Source organism: Megascapheus bottae, chromosome X (assembly GCF_031878675.1).
Source record: "Megascapheus bottae isolate mThoBot1 chromosome X, mThoBot2.hap1, whole genome shotgun sequence".
Taxonomy (NCBI): domain Eukaryota; kingdom Metazoa; phylum Chordata; class Mammalia; order Rodentia; family Geomyidae; genus Megascapheus; species Megascapheus bottae.
The window spans coordinates 53,639,088-53,662,921 of NC_143547.1; the positions used below are offsets into that span (position 1 = coordinate 53,639,088).

The 23,834-nt window shown below is 34.2% G+C and overlaps 1 protein-coding gene across 2 annotated transcripts in view; it reads right to left on the minus strand.

The window, feature by feature from the left end:
* The window catches only part of Rps6ka6 (ribosomal protein S6 kinase A6), an 80,193-nt gene that overhangs the window by 50,876 nt on the left and 5,483 nt on the right, over positions 1 to 23,834 (minus strand). The window contains exons 2-3 of one of the 2 annotated variants that reach the window (XM_090326757.1): positions 9,482 to 9,541; positions 2,884 to 2,943 (exon numbers count right to left, since the gene is read on the minus strand). In XM_090326757.1, coding sequence (XP_090182883.1) covers positions 2,884 to 2,943; positions 9,482 to 9,541 — 120 coding nt within the window. The remainder of the gene's footprint in view (positions 1 to 2,883; positions 2,944 to 9,481; positions 9,542 to 23,834) is intronic. The other variant, XM_090326756.1, reaches the window with a different exon arrangement.

The window sequence follows — 23,834 nt, forward strand, 5'->3', positions numbered from 1 at the left end:
ATAGTACTGTAACAAAAGCAAATACGAAGACCAGTTGAACAGAAGGGAGGATTCAGAAATAAGAACATACAGCTACAACTACACAATTATGACAAAGATGTCATAAACACACATTAGAGAGAAAACAGTCTCTTCAACAAATGGTGTTGCAAAAACTGGGACATGATGATTAATGTACTCATTATCTGACTTATATAACTGTAACCCCCCTGTACATCACCTTTAATAAACCAAAAACAAAACCCCCTCTTATTAAAAAGGAAAAAATACTATTGATGAATCGATAAAAACTAAAACTAAAACTAAAAATCTCCTCGCAGAAAACTGAAACTAGATCAATGTCTCTCTTCTTGTGCTAAAAGACCTCAATATAAGAACTGAAACTCTGAAATTACTACAGAAAAAATACTACAGAGAAAATAACTCAGTAAATAAGAGTAAGAAGTTATAAAAGAGATTGGATCAAATCAAAGTGTATGCACAGAAAAGAATGCAATTACTATGATATAAAGGAGGTCTCTAGAATGGGATAGAATATAGGTCTCCAAAAATCAAACATGAAAAGAAACAATCTATCTAATAAAGAGTGGAGCTGAATAGACAGCTCTCAAAAGAAGTATAGATGGCCGATAAGTACATGCAGAAATATTTAACATCCAGAAAGTAAATACAAACCCAAACTACCCTAACAAGCCAGCACTGTTGGCTCACACCTGTAATCCTAGCTCAGGACACTAAGTACAAGGATCTGAGGAGTGTGGTTCAAAGCCAGCAAGGGCAGGGAAATCTGTGAGATTCTTAATAACAATAAAAAATTAGCAAAAAGCAGAATGTAGATCTGCGATTCAAATAGAACAGTGTTATCCTTAAGCCAAAAATAAATATCAGCAACGACTCAGTGAAAAGGCCCCAATTACTGTGGGTAGAAATGCACTAGTTGTGCAGCCTCAATGAAAATCGGTATGTACGTTTCTCAGAAAATGAAAAATACAACTTCCATAGAATTCAGCAATACTACTTTTGGAGATAACATGTCAGGCAGGATACATAGACAATTGTACAACAAAAAAATCAAGCTATGGAATCAGTCTACGTACCCATGAAGAAAATTGAAATTTGACTTGCTGGATGAAATGGGGTATCACATTAAGTAAATAAACTCATTTAGAGAGAAATATCACAATATGCTTTCTTTCATATGCAGAACCTAGGTCACACAGACACATACACATAATAATACACCATATACATAGATACACACACATTTATGAGAATGAGAAGGGAAAGTAAAAGGAAAGAGAGCGATGGGGAGTTTGGCCTAGTGGTAGAGTGCTTGCCTAGCATGCACGTTTCCTTGGTACCACATACATAGAAAAAAGCCGGAAGTGGTGCTAAAGCTCAAGTGGTACAGTTCTAGCCTTGAGAAAGTCCAAGGCCAGGGCTCAGGCCCTGAAATCAAGCCCAGGACTGGCAAAAATAAAAGAGTATACTTAAATATACCAAAACCTGTTAAAATAGCCAGAGAAAGAAAAAACGAGTAACCGTGAGGAGAAACTGGATTAAAGTATAATATGTGGACATATGGAAATACATAAAACCTCTTTGTAAAAATACACTAATAAACATTTTTAGTATACTATAAACTGACAAATGCACTAATGCACCATTTATTAACAACTTATTTACATAAATGAAATCACTTTTAATTAGAAGAAAAGGTACTGATAACCTATTAATGATATATTAGACATCACTCAAGAGTTTCAAGTAATTCATAACTAACGTCCAGAAAACAACTCAAAACAGAAGAGGGATTTTTAAAGCCAAAATCTGTTGGGTTTTATGTAATAACATAACATCCATCTGTTCAAACAGTTGCTTTATTTGAGAGGAAATAGGCCAGTTCGTTGGGGGGGAAATGATAATTTTGAAAATTCCAAGAAGCATTTACTTGTGGATTTGTTAAAAGCATGCATAGAAACAAAAAAAGAATAGCTTGATGTACCTTTCTAAGCATTTACCAACCATCCAGAAACTAGGGCATACTAAATCCACTAGCACAATAATGTTCATTGCAGCATTATTCACCATAGCAAAGATATGGAAACAACCTAGATGTCCCTCAGTTGATGAGTGGATCAATAAGATGTGGTATTTGTACACAATGGAATTCTATGCTGCTGTCAGAAAAAAACTACATCGCCCCATTTCTTAGGAAATGGAAAGACTTAGAAAAAATCATATTAAGTGAAGTAAGCCAGACTCAAAGGAACTTAGGCTCAATGGTTTCCCTCACTTGTCATAATCAGTAGAAACCTTGGGCTCTACTAGCAGAGATTTGCAACAGAGCAAAACCTTGATACATAAGGCCATATAGTATGAAGCTAATTGAAAGGTCCTCCAGGATATTGAAACAAAAGCCATATAATGAATGATTGTTGTCCTTAATGTACTATGTTATCTCTCATCTCTTTTGCTGTCCTTTGATTTTCTCATATTGTTACAGTATCTCAGTTTGTTATCTGATATATTAGATTTATTTGTATTTGGTTATTTGAAATTGGACAGGGAAGGGGGGAAAACCAAGATGGGGGGGGGTGGAGGGGAGGTAAATGGGGACCAAGACATGTGAAAGGGTATCAATATATGTGAACTAATGCACCTTCTATCTGGCAAATATCATGTAACCCTTTTATTAATTACAATAAAAAATAATAAAAATGTGCCTTATAATTAAAAATACAGTTAATTTACTCATTGTACTTATTTACCATTAACTTACCTTGATAAATTTCAATACATTGTCTTCTTTCCAATTATTGCATTTTTTCCAATTTCTTATCAGCTAAAAATACTACTTAATAAATTAACATGAGCACTTACCAGGCAAGAATCTGCTTCTCCTTCTTCCATTGGTTCTTCAGTCATTTTATTACCATTTATCTGAAAAAAATGTTTAAAACTTAAGGTTCAGAAATAGCAAAATAATAGTAATAATAACTAAGAAAAATATAACCCTAAGAATTTCCCTTCACAATCTAACATGGTCCATGTTTACTGCAAATTATAAAAGCAAAGGATAAGGAAAAGGCACCTGAAAAAGTAACACTATTAATAGAGTCCCAGACTCTACATGAAAATCTTTGATTTTCCCAGAGCTTTAGGTTTCATTTCATTTTGTTTAGAATATGGATGACCATATACTAAGTATATGAACTGTGTATTTTCATTAAGATTGTATTCAAACAAAGGTTTATCATACAAAAAAGTATAACTCTTAAGTAGAGCCTGTATATATTTAAAGTACATTAGGATGAGAAGGATTTTATATAATTATACTGGTGTTGAATTCCTCTCATATCATATAAGATTCTGTTTAAAATCATAAGACACCAGTCAAAAGAATAAATCAAAGAGACAAAGCAGTTAAGTGGTCATGGAAACAAAATTATTTCAACATACAAAGCTAAGAAGGTAATTATGCATATTTCTCAACTACAAATAAAGAAAAAGTAGCGGGCTTAGCTCAAAGATCTACACATAATCACAAAGATAATCCTCATGCTGTTTTTAATGTACTATGTGAAGTTATTTCTTTTTTTCTTTTTTTCCCCCTTATGGTTTACCTCATGTTGTTATTGTATCTATGTTACCTCACATATTGTATATATATATATATATGTATATATATTTGAAATAGGGAAGTGAAGAAGAAAAACAAGATGATGGGACAAGGAAAAGGGGGACAAAATCATGAGAAGGGATATCAATGTTCAAGAAGTCATGTACTCACTACCTGATGAATGTAACTGTAACCCCTCTAAACATTACCCTCACAATACAATAAAAAAATGGACAACAGTTTTAAAAAGTCTATACATTATGACCTATGGGCTTAATATGGTCTACGCCAGGTCATATTTATGCTAGCAACACCACTTCTTTCCATATTGTGTATGACTGCTTTCACACTGGAAGAGCAGAGTTGAGTATTTGACACAGAGAAACTGTGTCTACAAGTTGTCCAATATTTATTTTTGGCCCTTAACAGAAAGCATGTGACAACTACTGATATAAAATGTTTGAAAATTAAGCAAAAGAGAGCTAGTCTAGAGAAAAGATTTTACCATGGCTCATTGGAGACCTTCTAATTGTGTGTATTAATCATTGTAACTTATATTCTCAACAAAAAACTGTATGTTTAGGGACTTCAACCAAATAGGCTCAATATAAAACATTGGTCAAGACTCACACTGAGCTCTGGATTAGTATGCACGCTGAGTGGCATCTGCAGAACACGGATGCAAATAATGTGAAAACAAAACGAAGTTTTGGAACCATTATCCAGAGAGAAAGAACTAGAAATCTGTAGTCACCAAACAAGGTAGATTGCTTGCTGAAACAAGCAAGAAAAAATTTTACCAATTCCAAAATTACTCAAATGTTCAAATACCTGTCAAACACTTGAAAATAGCTATCTTGGCTATACTATTTAGGACAAGAAATAAATACATCTGAATGGATAATAAAAATCTCTCATAAGTGCCAGTAAGTGTATATAGAGATTCCCTTGTTAAACACCTCATTTGAAATATGATGTAAAAATCAATGTTAATAACTTCTTTAATAAAAAAATCAAAGTAATTTGGCCAGGAGTTAGGCCCAGTGGCAGAGTGCTTGCCCAACATGCACAAAAACCTGGGTTTGATTCCTCGGTACCACATAAATAGAAAAAAATCAGGATGTGGTGCTAAGGCTCAAGTGGTAGAGCTCTAGCCTTGAGAAAGTCCAAGGACAGTGCTCAGGCCCTGAGCTCAAGGCCAGGACTGGCAAAAAAATCAAATTAATTTAGAAATAGATGAACTGCCAAAAAATGAATGAATTTTCAAAAATGCAGGACTCAGTAAAGAAAGATACAGATGAAAGAAAATATAGTAATGCTGAGGACTTAATCATCAGAAGTCATCCAGTGTTAAGTGAACACTGAATAAACTAAAACAGCTGCTACATACCCAGCAATTTTACTACTGTATTCATAACCAAAGCAAAATGAAATCACCTTTTCAACGATCCCAAAAAGATTTTTGCAGCAGAATTTACAATACACTACCACATGCTATGCTGATATGATGTGATAAGTTTTGATAGCCACTATATGGTATCAACATAAATGTCCACAACAGGTGAATAGATAAATAAAAGTTGGTACATACACATGATAGAATACTACTGAATCATTAAAACATGAAATCCTGTCACCTGAAATAAAACAGACAGACCAGGGAAACATTATATAAAGCTAAACAAGTCAGGCTCACAAGACAAGAACTGCATAATCTCATCCACATGTTATATCTGAACCTTAAAATGTAGATTTAATAGATGTTGAAAGAAAATTCGTTTTACAGAAGCTAGGGAGAACAGGAGGGACAGAAGAGCAACAAAGGTCAATCAATCTGTACAATATTATCAGACAGGAAAAGTTTTATTTCCTTACAGCACAGAAGAATTAATATAATTAACAATAATGTATTATGTGTCTTAAAACACTTAGAAAATTTCAATGTACTCATCATGAAGAAATGATAAAAGTTTAAGGTATTCTACTGAATTGATATTTACCAAATGTATACATGAATCAAAACATCATGCTATATTTAATACTTGGTCAAATGGTTGACCAAAAAATAAATGTGAAAAATAAGCAAGGGCCCAAAAGCATGTGGAACAATATCAGATGGTCCAAAATCCATGTTAGTAGTATCCCATAAGAAATATGGCCAGGTGCTGCTGGTTTACACCTGCAACCCTAAATACTTGGGAGGCTGAGAATGGGAGAATGACAATTCAGGGATAACCCAGTCAGAAAATGTTGAGATATCCCTTCTCAAGCCATACCTGCAAGCAGTGGTGTGTGTTTGTCATCCTAAAGAAAATGCCAGACTAAAATAGGAAGGATGGCATTTTTCAAGTAGCTCAGAGACTCAATAAAAACTCAATGCACAGGGAAGATGGACGTGATGGCAAACAAACCTTGTCATCACATCAATGACATGAACTTTAAAATAGGTGAAACTGCAGTCCAAGCCTATGCTCAAGTGGGAAGCCAGACCATAAGCACAAAAGCCAAGGTGGCAGGGGTAGCTCATTTCTGTAATACTAGTTATTCAGAAGGCTAAGACCGTGAAGATCATGGTTCTAAGCTAGACCAGGAAGAAAAGTCTGCAAAACTGTATGCCCAATGAACCAGGAAAAAGCCAGCTACACGTTCACACTTGTCTAGCGGCAGAAGAGCAATCATAAGCTAACAAGCCTGAGTGGAGCCCTAAATTCAACCCAGGTACAGCAGACACATACACAAACACACAACAAACACAAAAACAAAGACAAAATGGCTGGCGGTGTGGTACAACAATAAAGCAAATTCCAAGCAATTGAGGCCCGGAATCAAAACCCTAGTACTAACTTGGGGCCCACACCTGAAAACTAACTGCTCAGAAAGCTAAAATCTGAGGATTCCAGGTTCAATTCCTCAGTACCAGTTTCAATTCCTCGGTACCAGCTTCAATTCCTCGGTACCAGCTTCAATTCCTCAGTACCCCACATATATAGAAAAAGCTAGAAGTGGTGCCGTGGCTCAAATGGTAGAGTGCTAGCCTTGAGAAAGCCCTAGGATAGTGTTCAGGCCCTGAGTTCAAGCCCCAAGACTGGAAAAAAAAGAACTGGATAAAAGAAAATAAAGTACTAATCTGTTTACGTCACATTCTGAAAAAACCCAAAGTGGTCACAGGGATATAGACAAAAAGATACATGATGCAAAATATGTAAATTCAGAGTAGTTAAAAATATTCTTTATCTTGAATGGATCAAAAAGATGTGATACTTATACACAATGGAATTCTATGCTGCTATCAGAAAGAATAACTCACCCTATTCGTAAAGAAATGGAAAGACTTGGAAAAAATCATATTAAGCAAAGTAAGCCAGACCCAAAGGAACATAGGCACAATGGGTTCCCTCATTTGTAATAATTAGTACACATTTAGGATACTCCTAGCAAAGGTCACAATAGCTCAAAAGCTACGTACATACAGACATATAGGATGATTCTAAACAAAACTCCAGGATATGGAAACAAATTTATCTTTGTGATTATTGTTCTTAAAATACTATGTGCAATTATTTCTTTTCCCTTTTTCCCCTCTTTTGGTTAATCTCATGTCATCCCTGTATCTGACTTTGTTACCAGGTATATTGAATATATGTTTATTTGAAATAAAGAAGGGATGGAGGAAAACAAGATGATTGGAAGGGAATTGGAGAAGGGAAAGGGGGACAAAACATGTGAAGGGGTATCAATGTTCGAGAAGTAATGCACTTACTACCTGATGAATGTAACTGTAACCGCTTTATAAATTACTCCAACAATAAAAATAAAAAAATTCATCTTGATGTATTGGTGATCGTATGGCATTAAAATTTGTCTCTTCTTACAATCATGCAAATAATATTTTCACTTAATACAACTTTAAAATAAACTACTACAATGTAAACTAAGTCCCATCTATCTAACTAGTAACATTCTTCTAAAAATACAAAAATCAAGTAAGGTCACTGATGATGTCTATTTTATTACTGCAGCTGTATCAATCCTCATGTTACTTATCCCACTGAAGCATGTCACAGGTGATCAAGCACTCTGAGTCTTCAACCATTTTACTGAGATACAATTCACATCTAGTAATGACTATTATGAATTCCTGGTCACATATCCGAATATATACTTGACACTCCCACTTCTTACGTGTCTCTTCAAAATAAACAATATAATAATGAATGTTTTCCCTTCTTATAGATTTCCTATATTTCAATAAATGACACTTCTGCATTACCATCTCACTTCAACAGAACAGAAAGACAATTTGGGATACTTTCTAAAAGCACAAGATTCATCATTAACATACAGCATCTAGCAAAACATCAAGAAGCCAGTAAGAATTCTAATAAAAAAAGATTTTTATAAGAATTCCTTGATTTTCTACACAAAAATCCTAGGCTGATGCATAGAAAAAAGATTACCCGTAGCAAAAATATTTCTTTCCTCTGTTACCTAGCTACTACTTGGTTACTTCCTATTCATACCATCCTATGACTAATTTATCATGAAGCTGTGGGTCTGAAAGAACTAGAAATAAAATGAATTTGAGTCAAAAGGATCACTCTATCCTAAAAATCATGTCAGTCACCACTAACAGCCTTGCAAAACAAAAGTATTCCAATATTCCTATTTCATCTACTCTCAAGGTACCAGGTTTTCTTTTTGCCAGGCTTTTGTATAAGAATACAGAGGACTATAGTATTCACTGATTACTAAAATTTAAATCCTTTTTACTCACATAAAAACAAAAAAATATTTTCAGAATTTTCACAGTAACCTTTTATTTGAATAAACTATAGAAATGATTCCTGAACTTACACAAAATTTGAAATTTGAAAAACATAAACATGTTGTTTTCTCCAATTAAGTGTTAAGTGGGGAAGAAATAGCTTCCTACAGAAGATTCCAAAAAATTGAATATAATGACGGTAATCATTTCAGATATTCGAAATGAACACTCTCATCTCACAGCCTAGTAAAGAGTACTTTAGAATTATTATTTATCAAAACATGCTCAAAATCATTTTCAAGTATACTAGGCAGATAAAAATACTAAACTGAGCTGCTATACTAGTCACTTGATGTAAGAAAATATCATAGGCCACTTCAAGTCTATCATTTTCTTTATAATTGATAAAATAACACAATCAACACAGATTGAACCAAGAAAATTATTCTCTTTCAGATGCTTAGCACTGGAGGTAATGTGAGAAAGTGAAATATAAACTAACAGTTATGAAAGAGGCTTCATATAACTGGCCATGATTCTAAGACACATATAGTACACTTATTTCTCAGTGCTATACTGGGGAATAATAAATCTAAAAGTATGGTATTGAAAATTGTATTGAAACAATAGAGATATACAAAGAAAAGAAACTAATAAGAAAAAATACAGGTAATATAAATTATTAAGATTAAGATTATCGGAACATATATAAAAAACAAGTTTCCACAGCATATTTGATAGTACTATAAACTAACAAGTAGTTTCTAGGATCCCTATAATGTACTCAGCAACCAAAATCATTGCATTTTTATAGTATCTAATATTGAAATGTATACAAAATTAACATTCTAAAGAAAATTTTGGTCAAATCAACTTCTAGTGTATATATTGGCAACTTGTAACTTTTATAATGAATACTTGAAATTTTTAACTTCATTTAAATAAATAGATGTGGGTTGACATCTACCTACAATAATATAGATATAGGTAATATAGATATATTGAATTAAGCCAATAGCATAACAAATTTTTCCCCAGTTGATTAAATAAAGCAGACATAATTTAAGATGGGCCCCTGCCCCCGCAATTCTCACCTCTTCATGTTCATGCCTTGGTATAATGTCTGTCCTCTTCATCGTGAACATAGCCTGTGGCTGGATTGTAAACAAAAACAAAATAGCAGGTGATGGTATTTCACTTATATGATCATATTGTCATAAAGGGCTCTAACGACTCTTTTGGCATGACTTAAGTGGTGATATTGAGGAAGCTCACATGGCAAGGGATAATGGTCATTCTCTAGGAGGTATAGGTAGCCTTTAGGAGCTGAGAAAAAAAAATCTCCAGTCAATATTAAAAAGAAATCAGAATCGTACTTACTACAACCTTAAGGAAAGAATCTGTGGGTGTTTACAAACAGATTCATCTAAGTCAAACCTCAAGATAAGAATGCAGAAGAGCCAAACCCTGATTACAGGTTTGTTCGACTAAGCAGAGAGCCTAGTTGAGTCATATGCCCAGATTCCTGGCCAATAGAAACTGTAAGAGAATAAATCCATCTTGGTTTTAATCTAATAAATTTGTATTATGTTGTTATACAGAAATAATCATTACAATCAATATTAGTGAATAATACTATAATTTTAAATTTCTAGAGAAAAATTTTAGTTTAATACTTTAGAAATACATCCTTATTAAACAAATGCCTTTGTTCTCAATTTGTTGACATGAAACTGTAAATTACATGCCACTAAATCATTCTAGAAAATATTACAAATATTTAAAACATTTGGCCAATTAGGGCTAAATTAAGATCTGAAGAGTTGTATGAAAATATCACAATGAAACCTCTCTGTGCAATTAATATATTCTTACTCTAAAAAAGAGAGGAAATATTGAACAGTTACATCTTTGTTATTTAATGCTGCTTACTATAAAAATCAATTATTAATGCATTATAGAAAACCTGTTTCTACTTTCAATTTCTTGATCATTACTCCTCTGAACATGACATACCAAAAGCATAGCTTTGTTGCTATGAAAGATGTAAAGAAAAAGGCCCAATGCATACTAAACCCAGAACACGTACTGGAAAAATTTTTGGTTGCTTGTGGGGCTTAAACTCTGGGTGTGGTTATGCTCCTGAGCTGAATAGTTCAAGGCTAGCCCTCTACCAATTTGAGCAGCAGTGCCACTTCTGGTTTTCTGGTAGTTTATTAGAGGTAGAGTATCATAGATTTTTGTGCCCCAGTTGGCCTTGATCTGTGATCCTCAGATTTCATCCTCCCAAGTAGCTAGGATTCTAGGCGTGAGCCACCAGTACCCAGCTCTGAAATTTGATATTTTTCAAAAAATGTTAGTCTTTACAATAAAAATATTTTTTAAGAAATTCCATAATCGGTGCAAATGTGGAGAAAGTGTGATCTCTGTGTATCATGTTGGTGATAAAAAAGAATGCCACCATCGAAAACAGAAAGGTTGGTCATCAAAAAAATTAAGAATAGAGGGATTGGAGCATAGCCTAATGGTAGAATGCTCGTCTAGCATGCATGAAGTCCTGGGTTCGATTCCTCAGTATCACATACATAGAAAAAGCCAGAACTGGCACTGTGGCTCAAGAGGCAGAGCGCTAGCCTTGAACAAAAAGTGTCCAAGGGCAGTGCCCAAGCCGTGAGTGCAAGCCTCAAGACTGGAAAAAAAGAAGAAGAATAGAATGAGCATACTATACAGCAATTCACATTCTGGGTATAGATTCAAAAGTGCTGGAAATAGGGCCTTAAAGAAATATTTGTACAGCCAGTCATAATAGCAGTATTCACAACATATAAAAGGCAAGAAGCAGCCTAAACATGTGTGAACAGATGAACAAACAAAATGCAGCATATCCATACAATGGGGTATCTTTTCAGCCTTTAAAAGGAAGAAAACTGACACATACTGAAACATGAATGAACCTTAAAGACATCAATCTTAGTAAAATAAGCTTGTTTCAAAACTATAAATTTTGAATAACCCACTTATATGGGGTACAAAAGAATGAAAATTATAGAGATAAAATGGAGACTAGTGGGTGGTAGGGACTGGACAGGAAGGAAAACCGAGAGCTTGTGTTAGAGCACTGTTTCCTTTGGTAAGATAACAAGAGATCACGTCTGACAAATGCCTAAAAATGCATGATTTGTAGTCAGTTAACTCAGTTAAAATGCAACGGTAAGAAAGGCATTATGTGTGAATTATGTGTGAATATTTTCTGCCAAAACCAAAATATAGGAAAAAAATAAAACAAAAATTCAGTTAGCTATTAGGGAGAAGAACATGGAGATTTCACACACTCATACACACATACACACACATACACAAAACTAAATATAGAATTTCTACTTACATGAACAATAATGTCACGACTGGGTACACATTAATGCCTTGCTTACTGACAAGATGTTCTGAGAAATGTGTCCTTAAGCAACTTATTATGTGAACATTATAGCATATACTTACTCAAACTAAAATACATACAATCTTACTAGGAAATGCAATCTTACAGAATAACTGTCGTACTGTTCAACATTGCCAAAAATTATGTAGCTATCCCATGACTATACTATATCCAAAAGAAATGAAATTAGGGAATCTTTACTTTCATGTTCTCATGGGGACCAAGAAATGTTTCTCCATTTCTTTCTCAGTTTTCCTTCATTCATGCTCTTATATTTAAAATCTGTACAAAAATTGAAAAAAATGAAATCAGTATGAAGAGATAATCTGAACCTTTATGTTTAATGCAACTATATTTACAACAGCCAAAATACAGGATCGACCTAAATATCCATTGGTGGATGAATAAAGAAAATGTGGCATACTTATGCACTAGGATACTAGACGATCACAAAATAAAATGAAATCTTGTCTTTCAAGGCAAAAATGTATGAACCTAGAGAATATTATGCAAAGTGAAATAAAAAAAATCACAGGATAAATAAAAGGGAATAATCTTTGAAATGCATGAAGCTAGAATATTTTAGACTTTAGAATGGAAGTGGAATATTAGCATATACCTTAGTTATTTGAGATTACATTTCAAGTACAAAATTTATTTTATACATACATACATATACATATATATATACATAGACATAGATATATGTGTACAATATATATTCTGAACTTTTTTTTGCAATTTTGCATTTACTTTGTTATTAAGTAGTTGTCCAAAGGGGTTACAAATCTGTAAGTCAAGTTATATAGTGCTTCTTGATCACCTTTTCCTTCTTTCTCCCCTGCTTCCCTTTTCTCATCCATATCCACTGTAACTTAGTGTACACTGCCTCCCCTTTGCCTCCTCCAAAAAATATTTCCACATCCTGGTTCTGAACTTAATTTCATGTAAGATTTTTAGTGTTGCTATATTTTGACTTTAACTTATCACAGAAGGTCAGATGCGGTACCTTCTACTTGTGGCATCCTGTGGCACTCAAAATGCTTTGAATTTTGGATGCTTTAGATTTCACATTTCCAAATTAATGATGATCTCAAAATGGACTTTTTAAAAGTGATCTTATAAGTAGAGAAGTGTGTATATCATAGGCTGAAAGTATTATGGAGAAGAGAGGAAAAAGGAGATGTAAATCCACAAAAATAAATAGTTCAAAGGAAATAGTTCAAAGTGACTAGTAACAACGGCATTCATGAACTGCTTTGCACAGCTACATAAAGATAATTTTAATATATCATATACTTCAAAATACAGAATTTGAATGTCATCTATTTACAAAACGTTATTTCTGTGAATCAAAACACTGCTACAAATCATATACTGTTGACCCAGTAGTTTTAGTTTTCATATATTTTGTGAGATAATTTTCAAAACAACTTGAAAAAAATTCCCAAAACAATCCATAAAGGTATATACATACTCACAAGTATTCTTCTTATTTTAAGAATAACAAATTGGCAAAGTGGAGGCATGGCTTTCATGGTAAAGCACAAGTCTTTGGGCAAAACAACCAAAGAGCATGAGGGCCTGATTTCAATCTCTAAAATTAGCACAGAAGACAAGACAGATGGCCTGATGGAGGGACAGAGGGAAGGAAGAAGGGATTGGAGGAGGGGTAAAGGAGGGAGGATGGGAGGGAAGGAGACAGGAAGACAGAAGGAAGGAAGAATTAGAGAGAAGCAAAAAATTATATTGTGTATTTTACTCTAACACAATTTATCCATTTCTCTAAATAGTCTGTTGAGAGGGCATTTCTCAAAATAACCTGTCTTTGTTTTTCCATTGTTTTATATTCTACAAAAGATCAATCCAAGTGCTTTCTTTTAAACTATCAAATCTTTTCACAGGTTTACTGACAATTATGATGACTTCTGCACTAAATTTTAGTGATTTTAAACTTTTAGATTGAATTCCAAAGTCAACTTACTATTATGGGAAATCAGATGTAACCTATACGTTCATTAAAGGTTATCTGTTTTGATCCTTCCTGGCTTTCTAGCTACAGTATATATTCTCATTGTTTTATCTCAGTTTGTTAGCCCTAACCAATGGCATTGCATCAGGGAACTGTTAAGAAAGGGCTAATCTATTCCAAATCAGTTGCAAAGGCTCATCTTCTCTGTGTGCGTACACACATGTGCTCAATCCTTTACTGAAGTATTTAAGAAAAATTGTGATGCTCAGCTGCAAAATGAATTAGCTGTCCACAGTTCAAATTAATGCATAGAAATAATCAAATTTAATCACAGAATCACAGTGAGATTTACTGTGCTTTTGAATGTTAACTCATCTAACTTGTATCAAAACACAAATCAACATTTTCCCTTATTCCCTCTACTTGATATACTTCAACAGATTTCTATCAATAAACATATTTTTTACTATCTGAATCCACATCTCTGTCAGATATCACCATTGTATGTGTGTGTGCACACATGCATGCGTGTGCAACGTGCACATGGGTGAGGCAAATGTCTGTGTCCAGGGCTTGAACTCAGGGCCAGGGCACTGCCCCTAAATATTTTTGCTTAAAACAAACACTCTACCACTTGAACCACAGCTCCAGTTGTAGCTCTTTTTTGTTTGTTAATTTTTCTTTTTGGTTTTTTTGGTTTTTGGTGGTTAACTCTGGGTAAGACTTGGATTTTTCTACCCAGGGTTGATTGTGAACCTTTTTAGTAGCTAGGATTACAGGTGTGAGCCATCAGCATATATTATTTTATTATTTTTCATAATTCTAGGATCTAACATATTATTTAAAATATTTATAGAATGCAATTATTGAATTTAGGATCTGGATGAATATAGATAAAATAACTTCAAATAAGGAATGCATTTGTTCTATTTTCTTACTTGAAACGTCTAAAATCAACTCTGAAAGCTAGTTTCATAATGTATTTCCAGCGTCATTTTTCTAATAATCTCTGAATTTAAATTGTAAAAGACAAAAGGTTTTCAAATCAAAATCATTTTTAATATTTTAGCATGCATTAGTCATCAGATTTCTTTTAAAAACAATACTCTTGTATTTTATATCTTGCATGGAAATTATTCCAAAAGGTTATATTTTTTAACAGTTAACTTTTTTTTTAAGAGTTAACTTTTTTACTGTAAATATGGCCTTCAAGATTATAACTATCAAAAACTGAATTTGAATACCATTACTTCATGGGAAAAAATCATGCCCCTTTAAATTAATCTGTCAATACTGGGACTTAAGTTCTCATTGTCTCAATTCTTGTTCATAGGTGGTGCATAACCGCTTAAACTTGTCTCCAATGTGACATTTTGTTGGCTAATTAGAGATAGGAGTTTCACAGACTTTTCTGCCCAGACTTATTTCAAACTTGGGTCCTCCAGGTCTTGCCCTCATGATTAAACAGGATTACAGTAGTGCGTCAACAGGGCTTGTCATAAAATATATAAAATATATAGTTTTTAAATAGTAAGTATAACCTTAAAAAAGCCTCAAGAATTATCAGCCTAGCAAGACTAAAGAGCGGCAACTAAAATTATTCTCTCATAATTATTATACTACATACAGGATATTGTATTACCCACAAAAAACATTCATAATTTTATAAAACTCAACCCATATTCCACCTTATTTTACTACAGTGTTTCTTGAGTCTTTTTAATCTTTTTTTCCAAACAACATAGACTCAATGGTTTCCCTCATTTGTCATAATCAGTAGAAATCTTGGGATCTCCAAGTAGAGATATACAATAGAGGAAAACCTAGATACATAAGGCCATATAGAATGAGGCTAAATGAAAGGATCTCCAGGATAGAGAAACAAAAGCCATATAATGAGTGATTGTTGTCCTTAATGTACTATGTTATCTCTCATCTCTTTTGCTGTCTCTTGGTTATCTCATATTGTTACAGTATTTTACCTTGTTATCTGATATATTGTATATATGCATATTGGGTTATTTGAAATAGGATAGGGAAGGGGGGGAAACAAGATGAGGGGTGGGAGTGGGGAAACCAAGACATGAGAAAGGGTATCAATGTTTGTGAAGTTATGCACCTTCTATCTGGTAAATATAATGTAACTCTTCTAGTAATTACAATAAAAATACATGGAAAGAAAAAAAAAGAGTTAGCATGCTAGCTTTGAGTAAAAAAGCCAAGGGACAAACCCAGTTCAAATTCTAGAACCAGCACAAAAATCAATTAAAACAAATAAAGTGGCCAGCAAAATAGATTCTCTGCAAGATTCTGGGATTGTTATATCAGGTGTATGTTTTATAACATAGCTTCAGCATGTACTTCAGGTATTTGTGAAATATACTAAATCAAATATTCCTAAATTGAAAAAAAAATCACTCCCTCTAAAGTATTCTGCTCTCCCATCAAACCAACCACTAGAAACTTCATCATTTCATTATTAATTCAGGAGCTAAAAGTACTCAGTTCAAAAGCCATTCATTTAGATAATATTAAAAGATGAATTTAATAGTAAAAATATTTCCTTCTGCATGTGACAAAAATTTTTTGTAAAAGGTCCACACACAATAATTCTATCTTCTATAATCTAACACCAGAGTAAGAGGAAATAGCTGTCACAAACTGAACTGACATACTGTGTGTTTGCCAGTCCTGGGGCTATAACTTAATGCCTTGGGCACTATACCTGAGCTTCTTCTGCTCAAAGTTAGCACTCTATCACTTGAGCCACAGCTCCACTTCCAGGGTTTGGGGGTATTTTTTATTTTTGGTAGTTTATTTTGGATAAAAGTCTCCCAAATTTTCCTGCCTGAACTTGCTTTGAACCACAATCCTCAAATCTTAGCCTTCTGAACATAAATTTACAGGCATGAGGCTAGGAGTGTAGCCTAGTGGTACAGTGCTCATCTATCATGCACAAAGCCCTGGATTCGATTCCTTGGCACCATATACACAGAAACAGCCAGAAGTGCTGTTGTGGCTCAAGTGGCAAGAGTGTTAGCCTTAAGCAAAAAGTGTCCAAGGACAGTGCCCAGGTGCTGAATTCAAGCCCACGGACTGGCAAAAAAAAAAAAAGTTACAGTTGTAAGCCATCAGTATCACCCATGTTCAGTTATATTTTTTATATTTTTTACTCAATATTGAAACTGGCTTTCTGTTGGGTAACTTGAGATTGTGTCACAGACTTCTCTATGTAGGTTGGCGTTAAACTGTGATCATCAGATCTCAGCCTCATGAGCAGTCATAATAAGAGAAAGGAGAGCTACCCGTGCCCAACTGCTGTTAATATTTTTTAAGGGAAGATGGCAAAAAGATCCGTGAGCAACTGAGTAATATCACAGGATTTAAAACATCCCACATCAGAAATATTTTTCAAAAGCTTTCTATTGTCCTAAATTTATAACTTATCCCCTGCTTATACATGCCCTTATCTTTATGTAAAATGAATAGATGTATAGCTAATTGAACTTTCGTTACTAAAGCAGAAACCTCTAGCAGTAACCAAATAAATCCAATTAAGTAACTAACTTGCATTACACAAAGTAAACATTTAATAATCAATTAATGAATAAATGTTTACAGAATGTCCAGAATTAAAATCAATACAAATACCATTATACTAGTACTAAGAGTACTAGTGTTTACATTATTAATTTACTACCAAGTTATACTAAGTACACCCATGCAGTACATATTAGAAGATTGTTGTTGGGCCCAGTGTGATGGTAAACACCTGCAATTCCAGACACTCAGGAGGCAGATGTAGCAGGAGAATACTCCAAAGCCACTGCACAAAAGTGCACTATCTGTGCCCCACCCTCGCAAAAAAAATCTAAAAGTCAAAAGGACTCTAAGCAGATGTGGTTCAAATACTACAATGGTACAAGGGCCTAAGTCCAATACCCACTACAACCAAAATGAAAACTTACCACTGAATCACAGTTCCTAAATGCCCTATACATTATTCTCTTGTCACTTTGTAAAAAAAAAATAGGAAAAACTAAAAAATTTATTCAGAATGATAATGTACAGAGATAAAAGGTTGAAAGGCAGCTACTTCAAAACTATTAGCTTGAGGTAAAATCCTGTCTGATGTATGCTCCTTTTTCCATTATAAGTTTTTTTTAAGATATTATCTGGAGGAAATCATGGCTCAATAGACATACGACAAAAGCTCAGAGGATATAGAAAATAGTTCAGTAAAATAACACTGTCCTCTTGAGGAATGAATAAGAAAAATACTATAACTAATCAAGGAAAAAGATGTTTCAAAATTTAAGGCACATGGAGATTCAAATGACCAAGGCATTTGTGAACAAAAAGCCTTTAAAGAAAAAATATTAATCATTCCAAAATTATATAGGATGCTTTAAATCATGTAGTAGTTATACTAATCTTCAATAACTTGGATTATAGGTGACATATTTAAAAGTAATTACTAGGTAAAGCAGGTAGGTAACATTAAGAAATAATTTCTCCTGGTCACATTTTAAAAAAATTGTCAAAATTTTTTAAACTCAGGTACTTTCGCTGTATAGCACCTTCTTTAATATGCTATGTTGTTCAGAATTGCTAAAAGAATCTGAGATAGCTAACCGACTTTTATTTTTCCTTATGAATAACAATCAACTTAATTAGCACAATACTGTCATTTTACACTTTAACATAAGAAGGCTGGGGACATATCATTAACTAAGCTCAAAGCCAGTAAAAATACTAAGGCAGTTAACAGTTTCTAATAGAACTAATGTCATTCTTAAGTGCCAAAGGTTTATGTAGTTCTTCATTCTAGAAACACAAGTAATATGAAAAGACATGAAGGCGATAATTTTGGAAAATAAGCAAATGGTAACTGCATAGCTGGCTCTACAACAACACAGAACATGAAGATTTCTAGTCTGAGATGAGAAAAACCACAAATAATGTAAAATGATAAAAATCAATTTAATTTTTCAATAATATGTTGTTTCTACACGTTTCTCTCTAACTCAACATTTTAACATGGCCAACTACTGCAAGCAATAACACTGATAGTTTTCTCTCTTTAACACTATGGGTTTTCTCCCAAACACTTCATAATTTCATAACTAGACTTGTAACCTAGTATTATTTCATCAATTCACTTTTCATACTTGATATTTATATATATAATTATTGCTCTAAAAATTTTAATTTAGGGGCACATAAAACTTGGGAATTTTGTAGCAAAATGATTTCCTAACATTTGTTAAAATATTTTCTATGTGATACATTGTTTTTTGCTAATCCTGGGGTTTGAACTCAGGGCCTAAGCGGTGTCCTTGGGCTTTCTCCAAGGTTATCACTCTACCACTTGAGCCACAACACCACTTCCAGCCTTTTTATGTATGTGGTTCTGAGGAATCCAACCTGGGTCTTCGTGCATGCTAGGCAAGCATTTTCAACAAGGCCAAACTCCCAGTCCCTCTGAGATACATTTTTTAAATGATTTTGAAGTTCAGTTTTGTGATGAAGCCACTTACAGAAACATTAACAAACTGCAGGAATTTAAAAAAATAATGGTTAGTATAATACAATAGCTTATCATTTTTAAATGTGTAGATCACTTTATAATAAACTATATTTAATTAGACCATAATCCAATCAATGCTCTTCTGTGGGGAAGCAAAACAAGTGCAATATTTAAACAAAGGTATTTGCTTTACTGCAAAAACAAAAATAAGAAAACTGCTAGAATTTTTTCAAGTGACTTTCTTTTTCACACTCTTTTTGGTAAAAGTTAAATGTTGTATTTGCCTGAGTGAGCAAGCATAAATGTAAAGCATTTTTTTAATTTTGTTTTTGCAGTCCTGGGGTTGGAACTTAGGGCCTTGCACTTGGTAGGTAATACAAAAGTTTTCTTTATCCAATCAAACCTAACGACTCAATCATTTTTCTTAATTTTTAAATTGTGAATAATCATGTCATTCAAATCCTTCTTTCAATACTGCATTTAAAAAACAAAAAGTATGGCAGGGAGTTTGGCCTAGTGGTAGAGTGCTTGCCTAGCATGCATGAAGACCTGGGTTTGATTCCTCGGTATCACATACATAGAAAAAAAGCCAAAACTGGTGCTGAGGCTCAAGTGGTAGAGGGCTAGCCTTGAGAAAGTCCAAGGACAGTGCTCAGGCCCTGAGCTCAAGCCCAGGACTGGCAACAACAAGAACAACAACAAAAAAAAAAATCGTGTGAGTGCACAGAATTTTTTTGTTTTGTTTTGTTTTGTTTTGTCGGTTGTGGGGCTTGAACTCTGGGCATGGGTGCTGTGCCTGAGCTCTTCAGCTCAAGGTTACTGCCTTTTGAGCCTTAGGGCCACTTCCAATTTTCTAGTGGTCAACTGAAGATAATAGTGTCACAGAGTCTAGTGGCCCAGCTGGCTTTGAACCAAGATCCTCATATCTCAACCTCCTGAGTAGCTAGGATTACAGGCCTAAGCCTATTTTGATTAATTTTTAACTGTTAAAAATACACTTGGACATAAAATTATACAGGTCTCCAGACATTCACACATTGAGATCAAAGGAGGATATTCTTAGGATCACAAAGATTCAATTGCTATGGACATATGCTCATATATGTTATTTATCAAAATGAACTACATGAAATGGAAACAAGGCTTTTTCCCTTTGTTGCTGCTTTTGTTTTGTGTACCTTTTGTCTTAAGTATGCAACTTGTAGGTGGGGATAGGAGGAATAGACTATGAGAAAGCGAGGGAAGGGATGACATTGCTCAAAAAGACTTTTATAACTGTAACCTTTCTGTACATCACCTTTACATAACAATTTTTAAATTACTCTCATTAAGAAATGCTGTGCTATTTGGAAGAATAAATAAAACCAAATAAAACCAAATACAAAAGTAGAATTTAGCAACTTCTAATTTATAGGATCAATTACATTTGCTGATAAAAATTTCTTACACTGCCTCTGTGATGAGTTCTCAAATCTCATGATTCCATATGAACTTTTGAAAGTTGCTGTAATGTAATAAGAACATTTGGGAGGATTAGTTTTATGGAATTTGGGTTTATTTAATAATTGTTTTAATATCTTGCTTTTTCAAAGCCCTAAATTGAATAAATAAAATTAGACTATTTTACTAAAAATGTTAGTTCAACTCAAAAGTTTTAAGGTAAGCTGGGCACAGTGGCTCACGCCTCAGTAATCCTAGCTATTCAGGAGGATGAGATCTGAGGATCAAGGTTCAAAGCCAGCCTGGGCACAAAAGGACATGAGGCTCAGGGCAGGAACTTGGCACAGTGGTAGAGTGCTTGTCCTTGGTACCACATACTTAGAAAAAGCCAGAAGTGGTGCTGAGGCTCAAGTGGTAGAGCTCTAGCCTTGAGAAAAATCCAAGGACAGTCCTCAGGCCCTGACCTTAAGTACAAGACTGGCAAAAAAAAAAAGAAAAGGACTTGGGGCTCTTATCTCCAATTAACCTCTAGAAAAGGGGAAGTGGTGCTTGGCTCAAGGATAAGGTGGTAGCCTTGAGCTGAAGAGCTCAGGGACAGCACCCAGCCCAAGTTCAAGTCATGTGATCCACAATAAACAAAGTTTTAAGGGATTAAAATGATATCAGTACCATTCTATTTGACATACAGAATTTTTTTTTTACCAGTGCTTAAAAAGTCTTTGAACTCAGGGCCTGGGCACTGTCCTTGGGCTTTCTCAAGGCTAGAGCTCTACCACCTGAGCCACAGCACCACTCCTGGCCTTTTCTGTGTATGAGATACTGAGGAAAGAAATCCAGGGCTTCCTTCATGCTAGGCAAGCTCTCTACCACTAGGCCATGCTATTGTCCCAAGTCTTTCTTAACCATATATAAAAGCTCTTTTTTTTCTCATCCAAATAAGAAAAAAATGGGAGACAAGTATCTAATAATTTCTGGTATATTCCACAATGTCCTACTGCTTTCTCTATTATGTTAGACAAAGTTAAGAGGTTAAAATAAAATGTACAGATGTTTCCACATGCTACTGAATCACATCTGAAATACTAGCTTTTCACCTGGCTAACTGAAGGATCAAAGTTAGAGGCCAGTCTGAGCTAAGACGATCTCTATACTCCAAAACCAAAATAGCCAGCAGAAAGCAGGGCTAAAAGTATTGCTCAACTGGTAAAATGCCAATCTAATAAGCATGATGCCCTGAGTTCAAACCACAGTATGACCAAAATAATAGATATTAAAATTGATATCCCTCACAATTTAATCAGAGAAGCAAAGGAATATATACTTACCTGTGGTCTTTTGGTTTTTTTTGTCAGTCCTAGGGTTTGACCTTAGGGTCTGGGCACTATCCTTGAACTTTGTGCATGCTAGGCCAGCACTCTACCACTAGGCCACACTCCCAGAAAACCTTTGGAATTTGTAATCAGAGCTAAAATGTCTCCAACTAACTGGCTTAAATTATATCAAAATTAGGATACTCGAATTTTATTATTTTTCTTATAAAAACATTTTTTCCAAAATAAATATTAAGATCATTATATAACATTTCAATACTTCCATTAACTCTTAAAGCAAGAAATTACAAAGAATATCCTAATTCACAGAAAATATTTTTTTCCTACTTGCTAGCTTAGGAAATAATATTGGTTTTTCCTGGATAATTATTTGTTTTTATTTTATCCTAGAGCCTTTTTCTTTAAAAACATTGTCTATATATCATATTCATCTGAGGAATGATGTACAGGTCCTCATAAGATTAGTTAAGTGTGTGTGAAGCACTAGCACATATTTTTTTTTATTTCTCAGGTTAGTCAAACATACAATCAGTTTAGAACAATCACCTCAAGGAAGCTCAAGGTCAAGTTTATATGTCACCTACAATTAAAAATGTATCCTTTGGGCCGGGAGTTTGGCCTAGTGGTTAAAGTGCTTGCCTAGCATGCATGAAGACCTGGGTTCGATTCCTCGGTACCACATACATAGAAAAAAGCCGGAACTGGTGCTGAGGCTCAAGTGGTAGAGCTCTAGCCTTGAGAAAATCCAAGGACAGTGCTCAGGCCCTGAGCTCAAGCCCAGGACTGGCAAAAAAAAAAATGTATCCTTTGAGCTTCCTTGCCTATATTTCTAATCTATTTTGTATCCATCTACGCTTACATTGTCCATTTCATGATTTCCCTTTTTATAAATTTCAAAAGGTTGTTTGGGATCATATTTCGCATAAAGCTTCTTGAATTCTTTATGAAATAAAAGCATTAACTAACAATACTGTTTCTTTCCTCTTTCTCTTATACTTTCCCTACTGCCTCCCCCACACACACAGAGCAACAACTACTTCAAATGTACAGAAAAAGGCTAAAATATAGCAGTAAATCAGTTACACAGAACGCCAAAATGCCTACAGGGCAAATCTGAAAACATCTCTATTTTCTGCAAAAGCCAGATTAAGCTTAGCTCTTAAACCTCTTTCCTATACACATTTTTTTCACATCTAAACACAAACAAGAAAAAAATACACAAAGAAAATAACTATCAACCAAAACAGCTAACAATCTTTGGAATTAATGTAAGCATTATTTGTCAAATGCTGACAAGTACTGAAAGGTTTACCTCAAAATTCCTTAGGGTAACCAAATTTTCAGAGCTGCTGCTAATTACAATGATGTCATCAAGAAAGCAATCACAAGAAAGGAAAAGAATCTTAATTCCTTCTCAAAATTATAAAGGAGATTGAGTGAGGTAGTACTGAAGTAATATGGTCCAGGAAAGCAACTGTAACATTGTTAGGCCCATTATGGAATAGCAAGGTAATGATTAGTTACCTTGATGAACAAATCAAGGTAGGGAAACGGAAAGGCCCTGCCCTAGAGGAACTGACCTGAATATTTCCAGACTAGGCTGTTTTTTTTTTTTTTTAAAGTTAAGACTTAAAGGAACTAGGAAAGCCCTGGTGTGTGGGAGTGCCATGCTCCTTCTGATATAACTCCTTTGTCTATTTCATACAAGCCCAGTTAAAATATACAAAAATTCAGATGT